General features: G+C 42.7%; 1 protein-coding gene across 1 annotated transcript; it reads left to right on the top strand.

The window, feature by feature from the left end:
• Window positions 1–1,907: 1,907 nt before the first annotated feature.
• ATP5IF1 (ATP synthase inhibitory factor subunit 1) lies at window positions 1,908–4,197 on the top strand. The gene is made up of 3 exons (XM_026516899.3): window positions 1,908–2,069; window positions 2,162–2,244; window positions 3,934–4,197. The coding sequence occupies exons 1-3, from the start codon at window positions 1,983–1,985 to the stop codon at window positions 4,073–4,075; spliced, it is 312 nt and encodes a 103-aa protein (XP_026372684.1). The 5' UTR covers window positions 1,908–1,982; the 3' UTR covers window positions 4,076–4,197.
• The last annotated feature ends 11,836 nt before the right edge of the window (window positions 4,198–16,033 follow it).

The raw sequence follows: 16,033 nt of genomic DNA on the forward strand, positions 1-16,033 counted from the left end.
TAATTAAAATGAATAATTCGGTGTCTCTTAGTACAGTCACAGTGTTGCGCAACCACCAACCTCTATCTGGTTCTAAAACAGTTTCCCCACCCCAAAAGGATACCTGGCACCTATTAAGTAGTTCCTCCTCGTTCCCCCTTCTACTCAACCCCTTTCAACAACCAATCTGTGTTCTGCCTGTATGGATTTACCTATTCTGGACATCTCATAAATGCAATCATACAATATGTGACCTTTTCTGTCTGCCTTCTTTCATGTTTTCAAGGTTCATCCAAGGTATAGCATGTGTCATTATTTCATTAATTTTTATGGCTGAATGTTATTCTGCTGTATAAATATACCACAATTTGTTTTCATTCATTAACTGATAAACATTTGGATTGTTTCCATCTTCTAGCTATTGTGAAATGATGCTGCTACGAACATGTGTGTACCTGTATTTGAGTACCAGTTTTCAGCTTTGGGGGGGTGGGAGGTACATACCTAGAAGTGAAATTGCTGAGTCTTATGGTGATTCTGTATTTAATTTTTTAAGCAACTTCCAAACTATTTTCCACAGTAGCTGAACCATTTTACATTCCCACCAGCAATGTACGGGGGTTACAGTTTTTGCACATCCTCACCAACACTTGTTATTTTCCATTTTTTTAAATTACAGCCATTCTAGTGCCTACACAATCCTTTGCACAAACTCAGTAAGACCCTCTGTTGAATGCCTAGCCTAGGAGATAATCAAGAAACAGCAGTACCTGAAAACTAGAACAGTTTCTGAAACTAGAATGGCACTTGAATATCACCTAAAAACACAGGAAATTATTACCACTAGGTAGTGGGCTTATAAGTGATTATTATTTCTATCCTTCTGCTTTTGTGTTTTTCCAAGTTTTCTGCCATGAACATTTGAAAATGTGCCCTGCAGGCATTTCCTCTCATTTAAGTCATACAAACTAGGCCTGGTATTTTTCCAACCAAAAGATGATCAATAAAAACAGTTCTACAATTTCATAGAAAGCAAAGAAGGTATTTTTATAATCGCAAAGAAGATAATCTGGCCCAACCCCCTCATCTAAAGGAGGAAAAACTGGGCCCGGAGAGAAAAAAATGACTTAGGAAAAGGCTATAAACCACTATGGTCTTGGTCACATTTGTTAGATGGTGAAAGGAAGGTCATGGCAAAGCCTTCCCCAGACTCCTACTTACACTCTTTTCCACTTCATTACATCACATTGTCAAAAGTCCAGTTATCAAGGCTGTTCAACTACATGTTAATGATTTTACAAATATCAATTCAGTGCCTACTTGACCAAAGCGCTGATAACTTCAGATGGTGAAAAGCACAAAGAGAGAGAGAGAGAGAGAGAGAGAGAGAGAACAATATGTAGCTACAATAGAATGACTAAGGAGGTCGGGGAAAGTTTCTGAGAAGGTGACTTTTAAGCTGTGACTTGAGTGACATGTCAATGCAACAAAAAAACAATGGCACCTCTTAAGAGACTACATACACATATACCTATAAAAAATTTTCCCCAGAACCCTAACTAAATCGGAGCATCCTGGACACAGCCCCCCCAACCCCTACTTTAGCCATCTTGTGCATGCTAGTAGTCCAGGAAAGGGAAGGCTTCCTTTGGGTGTTTAATAACAACTTTGGGATTGGAATCGTGGGATGGGGTGGATGCCACGCCTCACTCTAATAGGTCCAAGAGCCCGAATTTGGACTTCTGACAGTGTTCCTTCTCCATTATTTTTCTCCAGGCCTTTGGCCCCAAAGACCTTGCTAGGGATTGGCTAACAATAGGCCCGCCTCTCACTCAGGATTCGCTGCTAACTGCAGGAACCCCGCCTTCTCCACTTCATAATTCGCTACTCCTAAGTTCATCCCGCCTCTCCTTCGAAAAGATTGGCTGCCTGGCTCCCAGAGCCACTAGCGCCTGCGGAGAGGCTGTACCGCCGGTGACTGGAGAGTTGCTGCTACAACAACAATGGCTGTCACGGCGTTGGCTGCCCGGGTGCGGCTGGGCGTGTGGAGCCTTAGGGCCATGCAAGCCCGAGGCTTCAGCTCCGAACGGGTAGGCCGGCAGTAGTGTCCGCTGCCCCAACCCTGCGCGCGGATTCCATCTCCCCTTCGCACCTTTACCGACGTTCCCATCTCTCTCCGCAGCCAGACTCCAGCGCGGGCTCGATCCGGGAGGCAGGTGGAGCCTTCGGAAAGAGAGAGCAAGCTGAAGAAGAACGATACTTCCGGTGAGGTCCACGGAGCCCCGAGTCCAGTCCATCTCTCTCAGGGCCCTCCGATCCTACTTAAACTTAAAATCGCCCGGGCCCCTGGGTGGCTCAGTCTGTTGAGCAGCCCACTCTTGGTTTCCGCTGCGGTCGTGATCTCGGGTCGTGGGATCGAGCCCAGAATCGGGCTCGGTGCTGGGAGGAGTGTTTGCTTGGGATTCTCTCTCTCCTTCTCCCTTTGCCCCTCCTCCCCCCTCCGCTCGCTCGCACTCTCTCTTTTCTCTCTCGAATAGATAAATAAATCTTTAAAAGAAAACAAAACAAAACTTCCAATGGCCCTACCCTTCCCTCCCTGGCCCCTGGGACGCATCCCCCAATAGAACTAGCGGGCCCTGAACCCATTGCGCCCAACACTTGAGGTTCTCACTGTCGCCACCTATGGGGCGCTCCCAGTGCCCTTCCGAACAGTTCAGGGGCCCCAAACCCAAGCCATTTCCACCCGCGGGTCTCCAGAAGTCTCAAACCATGGCTTACCTCTTCCTGAGTCATTTACCATGCCCACCGACGGAGTTCTTCCCGGTCTTGCGAAATGGCTTCCAGATTCTTCCAAGACGTCTAGGACCCACTGCCCAATACTTGCAGACCCCCTGAGCCTGACTCCCTCTGCCTTCAACCACCCATAACCCCTCTACGCTTTCTTTTCTCCTCCACGTGGAATCCCAGGCTCTCCAAACCCTCAGGCATTTCTAGACCCCCACATGTCTTCAATTCAGCCGGAGCGTTTGCAACCATGGCAGCAGCTCCTGGTTGGAACCCGCCTCCCCCACTTCTTGGAGACTTACACCCTGCCCTGCCCTGCCCTGCCCTGCCCTGCCCTGCCCAGCCCAGCCACTGGGCTGGATAGATTTCTCTCCTGCATAAGTGTACAGAGCAGTTTGGACCTAGGGACTCTTTCCTAGCCCTAAACTATCATTTACTGACTTCTGTCCACAGTGGGGAGCAGTGTGGAACTGACCTCGCTTCTTCTTCTCCTCCTTTGGTCTAGCTTTTAACTTCTGCCCTTTAGTGCTCACTCTTAGGAATATCATCATGATACCTGCCATACCAGAGAACCAAGGCACAACCCTAATTGGGCATCAACATTTTACAGTTAAGGAAAACTAAGGCCCATATGTGCCCAAACCAACATTTGAATGTCCCTTCTTGAGAACTAAATTGGACTACCAAGTACTTTTTTTTCCCTTTCATTTTAGCCTTTGAGTGAGCCATGCATTTCCCTAGGCAAAGAAAGCCCTAGATAAATTGAGTAAGACATGGATATTTGTCCATCCTTCCCTCCTTTTGCTCTTTTTTTTCCCCTCGAAAAAAGGGATTCTGATCTCTCGGTGGTTCCTTCTAAGATATTGGGGACTTAATGTCATACCTCTCTGGAGTTTTCTAAAGAGAAATCTGAAAGGAATAACTCATAAATAATGGAATTTCAGGCACTAGCACCAGGAAAATGGAATCATTTGGTCATCCTTAAGGTGGATATATTTCAAGATGGAGTATTCTTTCACTAGTGGTGCTAGTGGATAGAAGAGGATGACCAGCCAGACTCCAGTGGGATGGGGACTCCTGTTCTTTGCCTTAGGTATCAGGGGTTATGCTTAGAGATATCTTTGGGGTGCAGGATTGGGATTTAACGGAGAGCTGCTGTATCCCTTGTAGAGCACGCAATAAAGAACAACTGGAAGCGTTGAGGAAACACCATGAAGAGGAGATCACCCATCATAAAGAGGAAATAGAGCGTCTGCAGAAGGAAATTGAGCGACACAAGAAGAAGATCAAACATCTCAAACACGATGATTAAATGTACACAGTTCCCATAGAGTAGCTACATAGCATCACCCACTTCTATGGAAACATAGTTCTGGCTTTATTAATATCTGTCTGTGTGCTGCTGACAGATTATAATAAATTGTCATCAGTGAATTGTGTCTAATGCTTTTTCCACTATCTGGAGAGGGGTAGGGGGACATACTACCGGACTTCTAAAATGAATCAGATAGGAGCGCCTGGGTGGCTCGGTTCAGCTTCCAGTTCTTGATTTGGGCTCAGGTCATAATCTCAGGGTTGTGGGATGGAGCACTTCGGGCTCGGCACTCAGGGCAGAGTCTGCTTGAGATTCTCCCTCTCTCTCAAATAAATAAATAAATAAATAAATCTTTTTTAAAAAATGAATCAGACAGGGTACCTACAATAGGGAGTTCAGAGACAGCACAGTGTGGTAAATGTTATGCAATTTATAGGGGGAAGGGGACTATGACAAGGAAAGACCCCTTTCTCTGTCTGACACTAGTCGTAGGTGTTCAGAGAAAGCTTGAAAAATAAACCCTAATCCAAGAAATAAGGTCAAGAGCAGTCTGGAACACAGAAATGATTGCTTAAAAGGATATAATTCAAGGCACCCTCGGTCCATTTTGCATTTACAAAGTGATTGGAGAGGGGCACCTGGCTGGCTCAGTCAGTAGGACGTGCTACTCTTCATCTCAAGGTCGTAAGTTCAAGCCCGTGTTAGGTATAGTGCTTATTAAAAAAATAAAGATTAGAGAACTCTAAAATACGAGCTAGTTATCTTTGTTCTAATTAGCCTTGTGCAAATTGAAAGAACTAGAATTAGAAGTTACGTTTTACCTATAGTCGCCCACTATTGTGGAGTGGAGACTGCCAAGTTTGTTAATCACAGAATTATTTCTTAGATTATATTTTGCATTGCTGAGTGTTCTTGATTCAAATTTGATTGTAAAGCTTAACTCAATTATTACACAAACGAGTTGTTTAACTCCTCCAGGACAAAAAAGAAAGAAAAAAGACATTTTGGGCCAATAGCAAGACCGTTTCAATTCACCAGTTTAATAGATCATTTGCCCTAGAATCGTGATGAGTCCTTTGTTGTGAGACCCTATTACAAAAAGGCCTTCAGGACCATTGAAAGATAAAAGTTAGACAAGTCACTGACCCTACTCCTGCAGACAAGATACTAGATACCTGTTTCCAAAACACATGCCATGGTGCTGCTAGTGGAAGGTTTATAAACACATACAGCGGTGTGAATGCTAAGATTCAAGTGGCCAGCAATAAAATTACCTCAGAGATGCAGCGCAAAAAATGATGGTAAGTCACATGCCTTTTTTTTAAACTTTACAACAGTACAAAGTTTGAAAAGTTAAAAACTAGTTCAATAAGTAATATCTTCCATTTTGCATTTTTGTGAGCCTCTCCCCCAACCGCTACTAAAAGGCTTACAAAATCCCGTAAGTTTGTAGATGGTAGTGCTCTCGTGATTTCTAATCAACAATTGCCTTGTTAGGAGTGATGTTCCTGAGTACCATCTGCTCTTAAGATCTATCTTCAATTAAAGTCACTCTAATAATGATCAAATATAGCAAGAAAAAAGTTGAAACTTTAAAATGATGATGAAGAGTAAGCTTGAATTCTTAGGAAGATAAAACAAATAATTTTTGGAGCAGCTTAATTTAAGACTACCTGAACTTTATAAAAGTGGTAACTCATGGTCTTTTTGTTGTAATGTACCTGCGGTTAATTTTTCTATCCTGCTATAATAAAAGTAAGATATAACAATTATTTAAAAATACATTTTTTAAAAATCAAGTAAATGTATTTGCTTAAATATATCTTTGTTAAAATCCTAAGATAATTTATGTGATTTGAACCAGTAATCACAGACACATAGTACAGGTCATAAGATTCCCCAGAAGCACCCCAGATGTTTCTTGGAATTTGGAAAATACTAGAGCAGGGTTTTTGTTTTCATTTTTAAGATTTTATTTATTTATGCGTCTGAGAGAGACTGAAAGAGAACAAGCAGAGGGAGAAGCAGGCTCCCTGCTGAGCAAGGGGCCCCACGCAGGACTTAATCCCAGGACCCTGGGACCATGACGTCAGCGAAGGCAGATGCTTAACCAACTGAGCCACCCAGGCGTACCTACAGCAGAGTTTCTTAAAGTGCCCAAAAGCCAGCAGCATCAGATCACCTGGGAGCTTGTTAGAAAGGCAAGTTCTCAGGCCCCATCACAGACCTGCTAAAACCAAGGGTTGAACCCAGGAATCTGTTTAACAAGCTTCCCCAAGTGATTCTAATGTCCACCAAAGTTTGAGGACCACTGTAGTTTCTCATGACCTTTGCTGGCATACACTTTTATAAAGGCAGATTATTAAGTATAATAATGCATGTATCTAATATTCTTCGTATGCTATTTCAGAATGAAAAGATGTGTTAAGATTATTCTTGTACAAAACATATTAACATTTGAGAGCATAGCATTCCCCGGAATAAAATCCTTTTTGGTTACAAGTAACAGACCACCAACACAGTCTGACTTAAGGAGGAGAAAAAGAGTGATTTTTTGAAAGAACAGGGGCTATTGTCTCAGAATCTCAAGAAAACTTGAACAAATGAAACTTGGGAAAGGCAGGGACCAGAGAAACTCTGAGAACTGCAAGAGCAGATTTGTTGACGCAGCTTCCTAACCAACTGTGTCAGAATCATTGGAGTGTTCTTTCTTTTTTTTTTTTAAGATTTCTATGGAATTTTACGCAATGAAATTATTTAACAATTGCACAACAATTTATATTTATGAGTATGTCATAATTACTTGCTCTTTAAATCTCGTGAGATTTCTGGCAAATAGATCCATGCCATTAGTTTATTTTTTTTTTAATTTAAATTCAATTAGCCAACATATAGTACATACTTAGTGTTCAATAACTTATCAGTTGCGTATAACACCCAGTGTTCATCACATCACGTGCCCTCCTTAATGCCCATCACCCAATTTTACAAGCAAAGTAACCAAAGCAGGGAATTGTGAAGTTTCTCAAGGTCACACAACCAGGTTTCTGCTGAGCAAGAACTTTCCTTCAAAGCTCTTTCTCCCACAGGGGCACCTGGGTGGCTCAGTTGGTTAAGCGTCGTTCACCTTTGGCTCAGGTCATTATCCCGCGGTCCTGGGATTGAGCCCTGCATCAGGCTCCTGGCTCAGTGGGGAGTCTGCTTCTCCCTCTGCCTCTCCCCTAGCTTGTGTGCTCTCTCTCAAATAAATAAAAAATCTTAAAAAAACAAAAAAAAGCTCCCGTTCCTACAAACTTAAGTTGCCATCCCAGTGTAGTGGTTCAGCTGCCCCTTATTAGTTCTTGCCTCAAAATACGGGACAGGTTGGGGGCATGCCTGAACATCTGGGAATGTGTGGTAATGGTGAAGCCTTCTGGAAGTAAATGTAGAAGTGCCAGTGGTTGGTGTTGGCATTGGCATTAGCATTTTGGCTGCATCATGAACCCTATCAGTATGTCAGTGCACGCCTAGATGATGGAAATGCACATTTGCAATACAGTCTAGTTCGAGATTTTTCACTCAGAAAGTCCAAAGTTGTAATTCCCAACCCAGGCAGCACATCAAAATACCCGAGAGCTTTAAAATTAAGCCAAAGCCTTAGGACCAATAAATCCAAATCTCTGAGACTGGGGTGTGAGCTTGGGTATTTTCAAAACCTCGCCCTTTTTCCAGTATGTGACCAGAGTTGTGAACCACTGGTATAAAGGATCCCTGCAGATCTGTTGATATGGTTGGGCAGGCTGTTCACTGGATAAGGACACCCAAGTAAAGGGACCAGGGAGGCCTAAAATTCAGCCCACACCCTGCTCATCAGTGTACTCTAGTTTAGGGGTGGCATCTACTCTGAAAGAGTCACCTTTTTATTAATTTCTATACAGAAGACCCTGGGTCTTTCCACTATTCTCGAATATGCATTGCTGTATATTCTACATATTCCACTTTCAGATTTTAAAAATATATTCATTAAAAATTATATTTAGTATTTAACACCTGCTGGGCACTTGGTATGCGCTGGAAATACAACTACAGAGTAATCACAGCGCCCTTTTTTTTTTTTTTTTTTTTTTTTAGATAAGCTGTACACCCAACATGGCGCTTGAACTCATGGCCCAGAGATCAAGAGCCACATGCTTTACCCACTGAGCCAGCCAGGAGCCCCACAGCTCCCGTCTTTAGGGAACACACAGCCTATTGGGAAAAACAAGTGGTTAAATAATGCGGGAAGTGTTCTAATGGGAGTGAGTGCAGAATGCTGGAGGAAGGACACTGGGCAGCATTCCACCCAGACCTGGGACTCAAAGGGACCTCATGATGGAAGAGGTATAACAGGTCAGGTAAAAGGGATGGGATGACATTCAAGGCTGAGTGACAGCATTTGAAGAACTCCGGCATTGAGAGATACCACAAGTTATTGGGAATCTGGAGGATGGAGGGAACGATGGGGAGGAGGAGATAGCATGCTAGTTTCTACCAATCTTCCAAGGGCTGGGCTGGCCACTTATAAGCTTACTCACTATATCCTACTCCTCACTCCTTCCTTCCTCCTTCCTTCTTTCCATCCTCTCTCCCTCCCTCTCTTCGGCCTTTCCCTTTTCTCTTTAGGTAGACTCTTTATTAGAGCAGAAAACTACTAAACTACTTGTACCGCACATTGAGAAATCTTAACTTTGGGAACTAGAAATGAACCAAAAGCTTTCAAGCAGACAAAGGAACAAAGAAGCATGGGGACACACATGCCACTGCTTCTCTTGGTGCCACCTGGCACAACCTCACAATTGGCAGACCCCACAAATTCCTTTTTGCTCACCACTCTTGTTAATTGAGATAAAATTCCCATAAAATTAATCATTAACCATATAAAGTGTAAAATTCAGTGACGTTTAGTATATTCACGACATTGTACAAACATCACCTCTAGTCTTTTGAAACATTTTCATCGCCTCAAAAATTCCATTCCCATTTAGCAGTCACTCTTCATTTCCCCCTCCACCCAACTACTAGTCTGCTTTCTGTCTCTAAAGACTTACCTATTCTGAATATTTCATATAAATGTAATCACAGGATATGTGACCTTTTGAATCTGGCTTCTTTCACTTAACATAACGTTTACAAGGTTCATCCATGTAGCATATTTTTAGCGCTTCATTCGTTTTTTATGGCAGAGTAATATTCCATCGTATGGCATATCACTCGGTTAGCCATTCATCAGTTGATGGGCATTTGGCTTGTTTCCATTTTTTTGGCTATTATGAACAGCGCTGCTAAAAACATTCTCGTAGGAGTACTTGTTTGGACACCTGCTTTCAGTTCTCCTGGATACATACCTAAGAGAGGGATTGTGGCGGAGTCACAGGGCAATTCCATGTTTAACTTATTGGGGAACTGCCAAACTTTTCCCAGAGCAGCTGCAGCATTTTGTGTTCCCATCGGCAATGTACAAGAGTTCCGACCTCCCTGTATCCTCAACAACATTTGTTATTTCTGGCTTTTTGATTCTAGCTGTCCAGTGGTTGTAAAATTACGTTATGGTTTTGATTTGCATTTCCCTGGTGGCAAATGATATCGAGCATCTTTTTGTGTGCTTACTGGCCATTTGTATACCTTCTTTTAAGAGATAGCTATTCAAGGGAAGCCTGGATGGCTCAGTCAGTTAAGCGTCCAGCTCTTGGTTTCTGCTCAGGTCATGATCTCAGGGTCATGAGATTGAGCCCCGCATGGGGCTCCGCACTCAGCAGGGAGACTGCTTGAGATTCTCTCTCTCCCTCTCCCTCTGCCCCTCCCCCCACACATGTGTGCTCTCTCGCTCGCTCTCTCTCAAATAAATAAATAAATAAATAAATAAATAAATAAATAAAATCTTTTTTAAAAAGATGTCTATTCAAGTCCTTTACATATTTTGAATTGTATCGTTTGTCTTTTGGTTGTTGAGTTGTTGTTGTTTTTCTTAAGATTTTTTATATTTGACAGAGAGAGAGCACGAGTAGAAGGGAGAGGCAGAGGGAGAGGAAGAGGGACACGCAGACTCCCCACTGAGCACAGAGCCCGAGGTGGGGCTCAACATGGGGCTGGATCCCAGGACCCTGAGATCATGACCTGAGCCGAAGGCAGACACTTAGCCAACTGAGCCACCCAGGCGTCCCTGACAAAAATTTCTTTGAACACTGGAATTTAGCAGCCTCTTTCTTTGTGCAGCAGAGTCTCCTGGGTGCTGTACGTACTGATTAGATTCCAGCCTTCCAAAAAGGTTTAGTCTGACCATTTTTGCCAGTGTAGTGGCTGTTTTAGTGGACAGAACAATTCCTCCAGCTCCCAACTCTAACATTTTTTATCACTAGTGCTTTTTAAAAATGGGAAATTCTAACTTCTACCTCAGATCTCATGAATTAGAATATTGAGGAAAGATCCAGTAATCTGCATTTTTAAAAGATTTTATTTATTTAGAGAGACCGTGCACATGTGTGCATGTGAGAGTGGAGGGAGGGCAGAAGGAGAGGGAGAGGGAGACTCTCAAGCAGACTCTGTGCTGAGCGTGGAGCCTGACATGGGGCTCAATCCCACAACCCGAGATCATGACCTGAGCCAAAACCAAGAGTTGGTCCTTTAACCAATTGAGCCACCCAGGCACCCACAGTAACCTGCATTTTAATACAGCTGTTGATCAGGACTGTGACTCAGATCTAACAAGAGTCTACTTTGCAAATTCCCAATTCTTGGGGATGACTCAGGCCCCGCTTGAGTCAGACAATCCCACTTACTCTCAGGGCCGGGGCCAGCAGAGCACGGTCATAGCCCACTCTTGTATATGGGATAGTTTCTATAGGTGGGATTGTGAGCCAGGCAGACATCTTAAGAGTCACCTACTGTGATCATTAACTCAAAGATCCTGATGAAATCCACTCTGAATGTTTCTTATCAACTTACTCCCTATGCTCTTATGCCTAGTGTATCTTCCTCCATCTTTCCAAATGGATTGAGGCATTGCTGTCCGTTTTCTGATGACGTTGGAAGTGTTTTTCCATTTGGTGCCTCTAAGTTTCTCATTCCATTCTCCATATCTGTAGCCCTAAAAACAAAAGTTATTTAGCTCTTGGGAGAAAGATGCCATGAATTGAAAATCACCTGGTCTGTGAAACCATAGGATTCTTCTAGGAGTGTATAATTCATTTATTTATTCATTAATTTATTAAAATGTATATTTATTGAATGCCGTCTATGTTCCTGGCACTGTGCTAGGTGCCGGAATACAACAGAAAACCAAACAAAGTCCTGCCTTCCTGGAGTGTCCACAACGTGAGAAAGGCAAAAATAAACAAGTTTGTACATTAGGTAGAAGAAAAATAAAGTAGGGTAAGGGGATATAAAACGGCTGAAATTGAACTATTTTATATAGTGTGAGCAGGTAAGGTTGTCACCTTATTGAGTGACCTGATAAGAGACAGGACTAAACTGGTTCAGTTGGAAGATCGTGCGACTCCTAATCTTGTGATCATGATTTAGCCCTTGTTGCACGTAGAGATTACTTTAAAAAATAAATAATAAAAGGTGTGGAAAAAAAAGAATATAGTAACATAAGCTATGAAGATACAGAGCATTTCAAGCTGAAGTCCAATAGCAAAGGCAAAGGCTTTGGGACAAAGGTGGCTTAACATGGTCAAAGCAAAGTAGCAAGTACAGCTGGAGCAGAGTGAGCAGGGGGAGTGAGACCCTGGTGATATTGCACATCCGGTAGCCAAATTTCCACCTCTGAACATTCACAAACCAATACCTCGAGTTAATGAGTGAAGAACCAAATGAGGGAGTTAAAAGAGACAGTGAGATGAGAATCCGTGGTTCTAATTCCCACTCGGCCACTACCTTACACTTTGACCTTGAGCAAGGGTGGCATTGAGCAAGAGTGAATGAAAAGAGAGGCAAGTGAAGGTGAAAGGAAAGGCACAGAACCTCATAGGGCTTTGAATGCCATGGTAAGGCGTCTTGACCCTGCCCAGAGGTTTCAAAGTCAGCATCCTACAGAAACCAAGCCAGTAATGTAAATGAGTCAAGTGGTCTATGTGTTACTATTATGGGAACTGAGAACTGGCGGAGACAAGCCCGGCTTCCTAGTCCTGATGATGGCACCAGGAATGGAGGCCCAGTGTTAACATATCTTACTCGTTTTCTAAGATAATTCGCAATTGGGGGATTTAACAAAAATCTCCTAATTTTTAAAGCTTAGCGACTTATTCAATTTTTTGTTAAACCCAGACAACTGAACAATATATTTCAGCGGACCAAATATGACCCGTTGTATGTCCAAACACAGTCTGGAAAATGAAAGCCATGAAGAGTTTTGTCCAGTAGTACTTGGTCAGACCACTTTCAGGGATCTTTGCTTAGCTGAGCTATTCATATTTATTTCTGTCTTTCTCACCTGTTTAATCCTGGCAGTATTCAGCTCTGCCCTCCAGCCTGAAGCACAGCACTAGGTCCATCATAGACTTTACTAGGGATTGAAATCCCCTCAAAAGTCATGTGTTGAAGCCCTAACCCCCAATGCAATGGTATTTGGAACTGGGTCCTTTGGAAAGTAATTAGGTTTAGATGAAGATATGAGGGTGGAGCCCTCAATGATGGGATTCGTGCCCTTATAAGAAAAGACTCCAGAAAGCTTACTTTCTAGCTCCTGGCCATGGAAGGACACCGCAAGAAGGTGGCCATCTGCAAGCCAGGAAGAGAGCTCTCACCAGAACTCAACCATGCTGGCACCCTAATCTTAGACTCCCAGCCTCCAGAACGGTGATAAAATAAATATCTGTTGTTTAGGCTACCCTGTCTATGGAATTCTGTTATGGCAGCCTGAACCTTGAAGACAAGCATCAAAAATGTTCAAAAATAAACTTCTTAAAGTTTTTACAATTAGCATCAGGAATCTCAAAATATATTTGCTCATAGCCTTCAACTCATGAATTTTCTTCTAGAAATTTGACCTAAAGAATGAATCAGGAGCAAAATACAATAATTTTTATGCTAAGAGTTTTATCTCATCTTGATAATGTAGTGGAAAATTGGGAGGAAAACCCTAAACCTCCAGCAGTAGGGATCAAGGAACAAATTATATCACACAAAAGCATTCCACAACCATTAAAAATTATGTTTGGGGGGCACCTGGGTGGCTCAATCAGTTGGGTGTCCAACTCTTGGTTTTGTCTCAGATTATGACCTCACAGTCATGGGATCCAGCCCTGTGTTGACTCCATGTTCAGTGTGGAATTGGCTTCAATTTCTTTCTCCCTCCCCCTCCGCCCCTCCCCATTAGCATGCATTCTCTCTCTCTCTCTCAAATAAGTAAACAAAATCTTTTTTAAAATTATGTTTGGGGTGCCAGGCTGGTTCAGTTGGTAGAGCATGCAACTCTTGATCTTGGGGTCATGAGTTCAAACCCCACTTGCAGATAGAGCTTACTTTAAAAAAATTCATTGAAGGGGCACCTGGTGGCTCAGTTGTTTGAGCGACAGACTCTTTGTTTTGGCCCAGGTCACGATCTCAGGGTTGTGGGATTGAGTCCCACATCAGGCTCCATGAGATTCTCTCTGTCCTTTTCCCTCTGCTCCTCCACTCCCCACCCTGCTCTTGCTCTTGCTCTCTCTCTCTCTCAAAAAAGTCATTAAAAATTACATTTATGGGGTGTCTGGGTGGGGTGTCAGTCATTAGGCATCTGCCTTTGGCTCAGGGCGTGATCCTGGAGTCCTGGGATCAAGCCCCACATCGGGCTCCTCCGCTGGGAGCCTGCTTCCTCTCCCCCTCCTCCTGCTGTGTTCCCTCTCTCGCTGGCTGTCTTCCTCTCTGTCAAATAAATAAATAAAATCTTTTTTAAAAAATTATGTTTAAGGAGGGGTGCCTGGGTGGTCGGTTGAGCGTCTGCCTTCGGCTCAGGTCATGATCGCAGGGTCCTGGGATAGAGTTCGGCATTGGGCTCCCTGCTCAGTGGGGAGCCTGCTTCTCCTTCTCCCTTTGCAGCTCCCCTGCTTGTGCTCTCTCTCTGTCAAGTAAATATATAGAATCTTTTTTAAAAAAGTATGTTTAAGGAATATTTAATATTATGAAAAGTATCATGAAATGTTGTAAGTGAAAAAAGCAAGCTACACAACTATAATTTATATACTACAAATATAAGCAAATTAAAAATATATATAAGCAAATTAAAAAATACATATATACTATAAAATAAGCAAATTAAAGGCAGACTATACATATAATAGCAATATTTTATATAACATATAATAATTAAACATATGCAAAGAATAAAAAAACCAGTATGTTATCATTGGTTCTCTCCTGGTAGTGGGATTAGGATTTTTTCTTTTTTCTTTTTTTAGACTGTTTTCTCCCTCTCACTTTAAAGGAATTTTTTGTTTTGTTTTGTTTTGTTTTGTTTTTGTTTTTTGCAGAGGGGTGCCTGGGTAGCTCAGTCACTTAAGGTCCAACTCCTGATTTCAGCTCAGATCATTATCTCGGGGTTATGGGATAGAGCCCCAAGGGGGGCTCCATGCTGGTCTGGGAGCCTGCTGGGAGTCTGCTTAAGATTCTCTTTCTTCCTTTCTCTCTCCCTCTGTCCCTCCTGCTCCCCCTCTCTAATTAATCAATGAATCAAGGAATTTTTTTAAAGTTTCAGACACAATATACATCTTGTCATTATAAAAAAAATTTTTTTAAGTGTATAAAGAATCTTACGATTTCTCTATTCCCCCTCCACCCCAGAGGTAAATGGAGCCTGGGAGTTTGTTGCAAACTGTTTATCTTTCCAGACAGTTGCTGCCTCTGTGAATCATACAGATGTCTATGAGATTATTCTATATATATCATCGTGCAGCTTGTTTTTTGTTTTAACATTAAATTCTGCACACCTTTTCATTTCACATAGCTACCTCCTTTTGTTTCTTTGCAAGATGTTCCATTGTGTGGGCGAAAGTATCTTGCTTTAACCAATTCCCTTTGATGGGCATTTTGAAGGCTTCCAGTTTTATGCTTTTACCACGATAGAACAACCAGCAGGAGTAATACCAGTTTAGGGCAGAAAGCCTAAAAAACATTAAAAAAATCAAAAGGGGAAAGATACCATTTCGTGTTATTTCTTTTTTACCTTTATACCTTTCTGCATGTTCTAAATTTTCTGCAATAACATATGTCACTTATAATTTGGAGGGAAACACGTAAACTAAAACCAAACGTTCATTAAAAAGAAGAAAAGGAAAGAGAAAAAAAGGGAAAAATGGAAAGTAGACGAAGTAGTCCCGGCCCCCCTCCACGAAACCCGGGCCGGATGGCGGGAGGGGCGGGCAGGCACGGCCTGCACCAATCACAGCTCGGTTGATAGGCAGAGTCAGGAGATTTGAAGATACTCCCCGCCCGGCAAACAGCCTCCGGGCTTAGTTTCCTTAACCAGCCAGGAAATCAGCCTGCGCCTAGCCTGCGCGCCGCTGCGGGCCGCTATTGGCTGTCGCATAACCCCGCCCATCTTCCTGCTCATTGGCTGTCGCGGTTTACGTAAGAGGAGCCTGTTGCCGAGCGAAAACAAGTACTGTAGCTTTCGCTAGCAAGGGGCTGAGGTGTAACCGTAGTTGGCGCCTTTGGGTCAAAAAAGCAATGATACTAACCACCATTTATCCATTTCCTGCTGAATCCCAGGCTCTGTGCTCCAAACTTTTAAATATTAATGGTTAAATCACCTTTCTCGAGCACCCACTATCTGTCAGTCACTGAGTCAGATATTTTAAAGTAAGAACAGTAACATATAAATAATAATAATTACAGTTTATTGAGCGCTTAATCTGCATCAAGCCTTGTTAAGGAATTTGTATGCATTAGCTCTCATCCTCACAACAGCCCCTGTGGAGGTAAACTTGATTGCCCCATTTTATTTTATTTTATTTTATTTTT

Source organism: Ursus arctos, unplaced genomic scaffold (genome assembly GCF_023065955.2).
Source record: "Ursus arctos isolate Adak ecotype North America unplaced genomic scaffold, UrsArc2.0 scaffold_32, whole genome shotgun sequence".
Taxonomy (NCBI): domain Eukaryota; kingdom Metazoa; phylum Chordata; class Mammalia; order Carnivora; family Ursidae; genus Ursus; species Ursus arctos.

Coding starts and splice junctions, on each gene's coding strand:
- ATP5IF1 (XM_026516899.3), top strand. CDS start 1,983: ATGGCTGTCACGGCGTTGGCTGCCCGGGTGCGGCTGGGCGTGTGGAGC. Junction 2,070..2,161: donor GAGGCTTCAGCTCCGAACGG/GTAGGCCGGCAG, acceptor CTCTCTCCGCAG/CCAGACTCCAGCGCGGGCTC. Junction 2,245..3,933: donor GAAGAAGAACGATACTTCCG/GTGAGGTCCACG, acceptor TATCCCTTGTAG/AGCACGCAATAAAGAACAAC.